Source organism: Camellia sinensis, chromosome 6 (assembly GCF_055761805.1).
Source record: "Camellia sinensis isolate YWXY chromosome 6, ASM5576180v1, whole genome shotgun sequence".
Classification (NCBI taxonomy): domain Eukaryota; kingdom Viridiplantae; phylum Streptophyta; class Magnoliopsida; order Ericales; family Theaceae; genus Camellia; species Camellia sinensis.
The window spans coordinates 84,733,903-84,742,720 of NC_138966.1; the positions used below are offsets into that span (position 1 = coordinate 84,733,903).

General features: G+C 28.0%; 1 protein-coding gene across 1 annotated transcript; it reads left to right on the top strand.

The window, feature by feature from the left end:
- Window positions 1-5,554: 5,554 nt before the first annotated feature.
- LOC145793391 (uncharacterized) lies at window positions 5,555-6,340 on the top strand. Its single transcript, XM_082876211.1, has one exon. It carries the CDS (start codon window positions 5,555-5,557, stop codon window positions 6,338-6,340), a length of 786 nt encoding a protein of 261 aa, XP_082732337.1.
- The last annotated feature ends 2,478 nt before the right edge of the window (window positions 6,341-8,818 follow it).

Genomic DNA, 8,818 nt, shown 5'->3' on the forward strand with positions numbered 1-8,818 from the left:
GTCAGATCAAATTCTTTATTTAAATGACAGGTCTATGACATCATAAGATTAATCTTTGTTTAATACAAACGTTTAAGTTTGGCATCTTCTAAAAAATCTAAAAAGTCAAAAAGTCACATTATCTCATTTAAGTCACATCACCTCTCTAACACATCACTTCAAACCCAACTCAAATCCAACCCATATTTCATAAAAAGTCAAAAAGTGCACTTATTTAGTCTTCCCAAACTTGGGTGTAAACATTACCTGACACCTAAGAATGTTTGGTAATATTGTTTAATCAGCTTCTAGAACCTGAATTTCGATGTATAATTCAAAAATAAATGGTGTAAATTTAAATTTAATATGACTCGAATTATATACAGATTATAGTGTAAATTTAAATTTAATATCATGTGAGCCACCACTATAGTATATAAAGGTTTTAGGGATTAAATTATTTGGTCTCTAAAATCAAAATTTTGCTGTAAAAAAATATTAGGAGATCAATTTTTATGGTCATGAGAGTCGTCACTAACATATTGGCTCAAAAAAATCAGAAAAACAAACTTTTAATGACAAAAATTTTAAATTGTCCCTAATAAATTTATTATTTTAGACGAAAATTTTAGAAGTATATTAATTAATCACTAAATATCTAATTTCATTGCAAAAAATATAAAAATAATAATACTTTTGACAACTAAGAATTATTTCATCAATTAGTGCTTTTTAACCATTATATATATTTTTTGTTTCTTTTTGCTATCTACAAATACTTTAAATGTGTAGACAAATATACAATAATGTCGAACTATTTTTCCATGAATTTCTTTGTAACGATTTTGGTGTAATAATCTAACAAATTAATTTTAAAATTGAATAAAATAGCTTTGTTTTAGGGAGTGGGGTTAAAAATATATATGCAGTGTTTTGATGATTTTTTATTTAAATTTTAAACTTTAGCTTTTGAATTATGTGTTCTACTAACCTATTTTGTTATGATAAAATACACAATAAGATAATTGTAGGTTTTCTATATTAAAAGTGAAAATGGTCTATGACCTGCTCTTTAACTTCTCTAACTTGGAGTTTGCCATCGATTATGGATTTAGAGTTCGAGATTTTGGACGAATTTGGTGGTTGGAGAGAGACAAGTACGGTGATGTGGTGGGATTTGGACATTAATTTGGTGGCGATGGTTTGGTGGGAGGGGTACAAATGGGGTAGTAGTTCAATGGGAGTGGTATTCATAATTTTGTAATTTAATTTTAGGATATAAATGTAACATGGTAATTTTATATTTTTTATTAATTAATTTAAAAATGACAAGAGTGCAATGTAATTTTTGAAAAGAGAAGGAAAAGTTTGTATTAAACTCAAATCTTAAGGGTGTCTACGTAATTTATCTTTTCTTGAAGGGTTAGGTTTCTCTTATATTTACATCTCAATATGAAAGAATTTGAGGGAGCCGTAGAACCCACCACAGCTATTGTTTCAACAATCCAAATCGTTACTTTTTAGGACTCGTCAAGTAAAATATTCATGCAAAAAATCAAAATGATCGAATATCGCTAGCTATATGTTTGAATCAAATTTGTATTACAAAAAATAGATGATTATTTTTGCAATTATATTTCTCATCCATTTTTTTAAAAACAATATGATTTAAATATAAAGCTACTAATATTTAATCGTTTTGATTTTTTGCATCAATATTGTACTTAACGAGTCCAAAAAAATAAACAATTTAAATTACCAAAATTAACTCTAAAATGAATCTACTAAACTCAAGCGTCTTAAATTAAAATGACATCCCTCCTTGAAATATAAAATTTGTGATTTTGAGGTTCACCTTTATAAATAGAGTCTAGATTAGTTGACATCCATTTTATTGGTTCATGTGTGCATTCCCATGTTATGTGATGTATTTTTTGTTTTACAATTAAAGTTATATTTGAATCTTAAATTTTATAGGATGAAAAAAAAAAAAAAAAAATTCTGATTTGTTAAAGAAACTATTAATATTTCATTTTCATTGGATTCCTTAATCTATATATATATATATATATTATAAATAAAATTTGTAATTTAACCACAAACAATTTGAATTTCATAATTAAGATTACCTTTGAGTTTTGACTCTTGAGCAACTATTTCTTTTAAATGGAGATTATTTTAAATTAAAAATTGATAATTAAAAAGTAAAAACTAAAACTACCCTTTAACCAACTTTTGAATTTTTTTTTTTTTTCAACTTATTTAAGTTATTTCTACTTAATAAATTATAAACAAAAACTACACTAAACAATCTCTCACAAACTCTCATATTAAAATAAGTTATAATTTACTTCCATAATTTCCGCCAAACACCGTCAATAAGTGGAGCTTGTGGAAGGTGAAATGCATGCCAAGACACCGAGTCAAGCCAATTTCGGCCCAACCTTTGAGGCCCACCTAGCTACCACTGGCCATTACTTAATTAGTTCCCTCCTTACGATTGTTTGGTTTTGAATTTTTAAAAATTTATTTTTCAATTTATATTTTTAGTAATTTTTTAAATATTTTTTTAATTTTTTAAATATACTTAATTTAGATTTACTTAAAATATAAAATATTTATGAATAAATCCTTAAGAAAATTCAATAAATACAAAAAATATAAAAAGTAATACATTTTATTTTGTATTTTTTATTCATTAGTATGCAATAATTTTTTAAATTTTCTGCTCAAATTTTATATTTTTTAAATGTATTTAAATTAAGTGATTTTAAAGAGTAAAAAAATAATAATAATTAAAATATTTTAAAAATTCACTAAAAATAAAAATAAAAATAAAATTGAAAACTCAAATATTATTTTAAAATTTCCAAAACCAAACAAATCAGCAAAACATTCATTTCATTGCCGACCAGTTCACACTTAACAACTCTTTGTGAGGATCATAGTATCAAGTGGTAATAGTTACGTGGTATTCAAAATAAATTATTTAGGGTAAAAAATTGGTGACTAATCTTTGTTAAATAATTGAGAGATAAAAAATGACTCAGTTAATAATAATAATTCATTATTAAATGTCCAATTTTATCGCTCAAAGTATAACAATGACATTTTTAACTAGTAGTGATTGTGACCAAAGGAACGTTAGAGCAGGGACGGAATTACGGAGGGACTGTCAGGGGCCACGGCCCCCGCTTAAAAAAAAAAATTATTTATGTATATATATCTTTTATTAATAGTCAATCTCTTCATTAGATGGACAGGGAGGGCCATGTGCCTTCTTTTAAAAAAAAAAAAAAAAACGAAAGCCTGAATAGAAATAGAAAAAGACAAAAAGAAGAAATAAAGAAAACCTAATTCTTATGTTTTGCTCTACGTCGTGACGCCGTCTCAATTTATTGAAAGCAACCATAGGATTTTTTTTTGAGTTAAATCAACTTGGGATACATAAAAAAAAAAAAAAAAAAAAAGTGTTGCTTCTGCTATTAATCTTCTCATTATTACAGGTATGTGATTCATATTCTCTTTTATTGTTGTTTTCAATTTGTAATACTGTTATTATCTTTTTTTTAATGTCATATTGATACAATTGTAATTTTTTTTTAATTCTACATATTAAGAAAAAAAATTATGAATTAGGACGTATGATTTCAATTACTAGGGTTTTTTTTTAATCATATTTGGGCAAATTTAATTTTGTTCAGATTAAGGGTTAAAAATTCAAAATTAAAATGAATTGAGACTTGTATAAAATTTATGTGTTGAATCTGAATTCTAAATTTTTAAATTTATATGAAATTTGTTTTAATTACATTTGTTATTCTAGGCACAAAGATTTTCTATGTCCTGTGATATATATACATATATATATATTACATTAGCAATTGGTTTTAATTTCTAATAGCTTATTAACCATGTATGTAATGAATTCTATTTTGATTTGTAGGTTATTATGGGAAAGCTATGTACAATTGATAGATTTTTTAAAAGAAAAAATGCAAGTTCCTCAGAAGTTAATGCTAGCAATACATCATTGCCAACTTCCAATGTTGATATCCCTGAAAATTCACCCACAAAATCTCAAAAGATTGATGTTAAAGAAATTGATATTGGTTCATTGGAGCGAGATCCTGGATTACGTATACAGATTTGGGATTATCATGTCAATCAACGTGATGAAATTCGACGAGCTTATATTAAGGCTGGTCCATACCAACCTATACTTTCAAAGTATCTGAAATCTGGATCAACAACTCATCTTCGTAGCTTTCAACCGTCATGGTTCAAACTATTTCCGTCATGGTTGGAATATTCACCTGTAAAAGATGCAGCTTTTTGTTTACCATGCTTTTTTTTTTATAAACCATGTGGATCTGAATATTATAGGCAGCAAACATTCACTATTGATGGATTTCAGAATTGGAAAAAAGTTAGGGATGGAGCAAAATGTGCTTTTTTAAATCATATATGAAAAGATTCTAATTCTTTTCACAATATTGCCGAGAGATCATGTGAAGACTTGATGAATCAATTTCAACATATACAAAAGGCATTGGACAATTTCACTTCTGAACAAATTGTAGATAATCGACTAAGATTGAAGGTCTCAATTGATACAATCCGATTGCTTGCATTTCAAGGTTGTGCTTTTAGAGGTCGTGATGAAAGGCCAAATTCAATCAATCGTGGAAATTTTCTTCAAATAGTGAAATTGTTGGGATCATATAATGATAATGTTGCTAAAGTATTGGATAAAGCTCCGAAAAATGCCTCTTACACATCACCAAAGATTCAAAAAGAAATTTTACATATTTTTTCAACCAAAGTGAAGAACGCAATTCATGAAGAAATTGGTGATGCGAAGTATTGCATAATTGTTGATGAAGCTCGTGATGAGTCAAAGGAGCAAATGGTTATAGTTTTGAGATTCGTTGACAAAGATGGTTTTGTGGGAGAGTATTTTTTTGGGCTTATTTATGTCTCTAACACTGCTGCATCAACCCTAAAAGATGGAATATATTCTGTATTGTTTCATCACAATTTAGATATTCAGAATATTCGAGGACAATGATACGATGGTGCAAGCAATATGCGAGGTGAGTGGAAAGGATTACAAACATTAGTTTTGAATGATTGTCCATATGCTTATTATATTCATTGTTTTGCACATCGTTTGCAGTTGGCTTTAGTGGCAGTATCGAAAGATATTATCCCAATTCATAAATTTTTTCCTAAATTGACTTTTGTTGTCAATATTGTTGGTGCCTCATGCAAGCGCAATGATGAATTGAAAGTTGCGCAAGCTGCTGAAATTGAACATATGATTGACATTGATGAGCTCGAGACTGGAAAGGTACTTAACTAGATTGGCACTTTACAACGAGCTGGAGATACTCGTTGGAGTTCTCACTTCAAGTCAATTTCAAGCTTAATAAAAATATTTAGTCTGACATGTGAAGTTCTTCTTAACATCATTAATGAAGGAACGACTTCTGCCCAACGAGGAGATGCAGACTCAGCTTATGAAACATTGACTTCATTTGAATTCGTCTTTATTTTGCATCTCATGAAAGAAATGTTGGAGATCACTGATTTACTTTGTCAAGCTTTGCAATGCCGATCTCAAGACATCTTAAATGCAATGAATCTAGTTTCATTTACCAAGGCACTTTTGCAAAAGTTTAGAGATGACAAATGGGATGCTTTACTAGCCAATGTGCAATCATTTTGCGAGGTACGTAACATAGATGTCCCGAATATAAATGCTTCTTACATTAGAAGAAGAGGTCAAGCTCGTGATCATCAAGATGATTTTACAGTTGAGCATTATTATCGAGTAGATATTTTTTATGCTGCAATAGATTCTCAACTACAAGAATTAAATGGCCGGTTCAGTGAACATGCAGTAGAGTTGCTCAATCTTAGTTCAGCTCTGGATCCTCGAGATGTGTCTGAAACTTTTAGAATCGATGATATTTGTCGGTTAGTAGAAAATTTTTATCTGCAAGACTTCAAAGATCAAGAGAAAATACAGTTGAGAATGCAACTTCGCCATTACGAGCATAATGTAGTTCAGCATGCAGATTACAAAAAATTGTCTACTATTTCTGAATTGTGTCAGTGGTTGGTAAGGACAAACAAATCTATGATCTATCAACTTGTTTATAGAGTGATTACACTTGTTCTTACTCTTCCAGTTTCTACTACAACTACAGAGCGATCATTTTCAGCCATGAAAATTGTCAAAAGTAGACTTCGCAACAAAATGGAAGATGAATTTCTCACAAACTCTTTGCTTGTGTACATTGAAAAGGAAATTATTGAAAATTTTACCACAGAGTCAATCATTGAAGACTTTTGAGATATGAAAGAATGTCGAGTTCCACTTTGATAGATAATTGAGTTGATTTGTATAAATTATTTTTTAATACATCACTTTGCTTTTATTCATATATTAAATTTAGTAAATATATGATTTTATTTTTTACGTACTAATTTAATATTAAATTTTAGTTTACTGTTTGAATTAAAAAAATAGTAATTTATATCAATTCATATAAAAAAATTTATTTATGTCTTGGCTCCCCCTCCCCCCGCAAATGAATTCTTGGTTCCGTCCCTGCGTGAGAGAGAATGAATAAATGAAATTTTGTTTTAAAAATAATTGAAAATATATTTTTATATTTATAAAATTTAATAAATTTTTTAAAACTATTACCATGTTTGTTTTCAGTTTTTTGAAAACATTTTTCAAAAAATTCTACTTTCTTATTTTCTATATTTTTTTTATTTTTACTGAATTTTTTCTAACATTTTAATCAATTTTTTTTTTAATTTTTAGACACACCGAACATAAATATACTTAAAAGGTATAATTTTCGTGGAATTTTTTTATAAAAAATTTACTAAAGAGCAAAAAACACAAAAAACACAAAAAAAAATTAAGAAAATTCAGTATATTTTTCATATTTTTCTGTATTTATTAATTTTTTACAAATATTTTACTTTTTAGATACATTTAAGTAAGATGCATCTAAAAAAGTAATAAAAAAAAACTTAAAATTTAAAAAATATTCACTAAAAAAATGAAAAAATAAAAAATTCAATTTTCAAAAAGCTGAAACTAAACACACATATTTGAATTTTTTGAAAAACAAAAATAGACACTAAACAAATTTTAGTTTTCATTTTAGTATCTATGATTGAGTTTGTGCTCCAAATAGAGGATAGTTTATGAATGAAATTGTAGAATGAAATGATCACTTTATTAGAATGTTGATTTTCACATTTAATTTATTAAAATAATAATAAATGTATTACAATTGATTTTATTACCATTATCATAAGAAAATGATTCTTTCATGAGACTAATGAATAATCATTTTATCTAATGAACCAAAAGTAGCATTAGAGTCGGTAGGTTTGTTTGGTGCAGTTTGTCATATTTGTTTAATTTTATTTATTTTTATTTTATTATTATTTTTTTATTCTAAGAATCTATACTAGACTGTTTGATGTAACTTTTGTTTATGATTCGTTAGATAGAAATAACTTAAATAAATTGAAAAAAAAAAACTAATTATCAGAAGGAGGAGGATTTGTTTGGGCCTGTGGGGTCTATCACGGGCCCCATTTCGATGATCTGAATTAGTCATTTTGTCTGACACTTTGTGTATTTTATCTTTAAAAAAAAAATTAGATCGATCCGATGATTGCAGCTTGTTCAATTTATTATTTTTGTCATAAAAAAGCACGGTTCATCTTTTAAAAACACAATTTTGTCCATTTTTTTTAGTGAAAAACATGATAAATTGAATACGTTACAGTTATCAGATCGACCTAAATTTTTTTGTGAATGAAACAAACGAAGTGCCTAACAAAATGAACGGTTTGCATCAACGGGGCCCGTGGTGAACCCCACAAGCCCAAACAGACCCATCCAGTCCAGATTTTGAATTGAAAAAAATCCTCCTCATCAAAAAATTTTAAAAAATGAATACTTTTACCTTCTAATATTTAAAAATTAAATTTTAAATTACAATAAATTATACCACACAAACGTGGTATATAACCATGTTTTTTTATTTGAATCTGTACGTTGGAAGCCACGATGAATACAAAAACTATGAACAATTATTGAAGTGCTTAATGTGTCACAAGCAATAAGTGAACTTTCTATCTACTAATCCCCCGCTTCATTAGGCAACTTTCACCTTCAATGTTCCTATCAAAAGGGGAGACAAGAAGTAAAAAAGAACAAAAGCAGATCAACTCTCTTTTTAAAAGATTTTAATGCGTTTCAATTCTTTGTACAAATCACCAATTATCATCTTGCAGTGGCTGTTGTTGTCTGTTTATTAGGAATTTTCTAGTGCCTCCTGGCATAATATCTACGCATTGACAAGGTTGATGTTAGACCTACGTCTCTATCTCGCCTAAAAATACTTGTCTCTTATGATTTAACGTAACATGAGTTTGCTTTTTCGGACTCTAAGCACAAAAGCACCTTTTAAGATAGGAATATCTTGTGCCATCATATAAATTTAATATTATGAATATAATCTGCCTCTAATGTGAAATGCCAAATGTTGATATAGCACTACAATTGATCGACAGTACATGCCCACAGTCCAGGTTTCATTTCCTACTCTTCCCATTTTAGAGAAAGTTAAAATTTAGTTTCTCGAGAAAAAAATAAAAATCTAATAAATAATGGGTCAATTAATCACATGCAATGTAAGATGATATTACAAATACACTTGATATTTGGTCCACGAGGACCCAATGCCAAGTACACACTAAGATATTATACACTTTGTACCACGTGGTATGCATGACT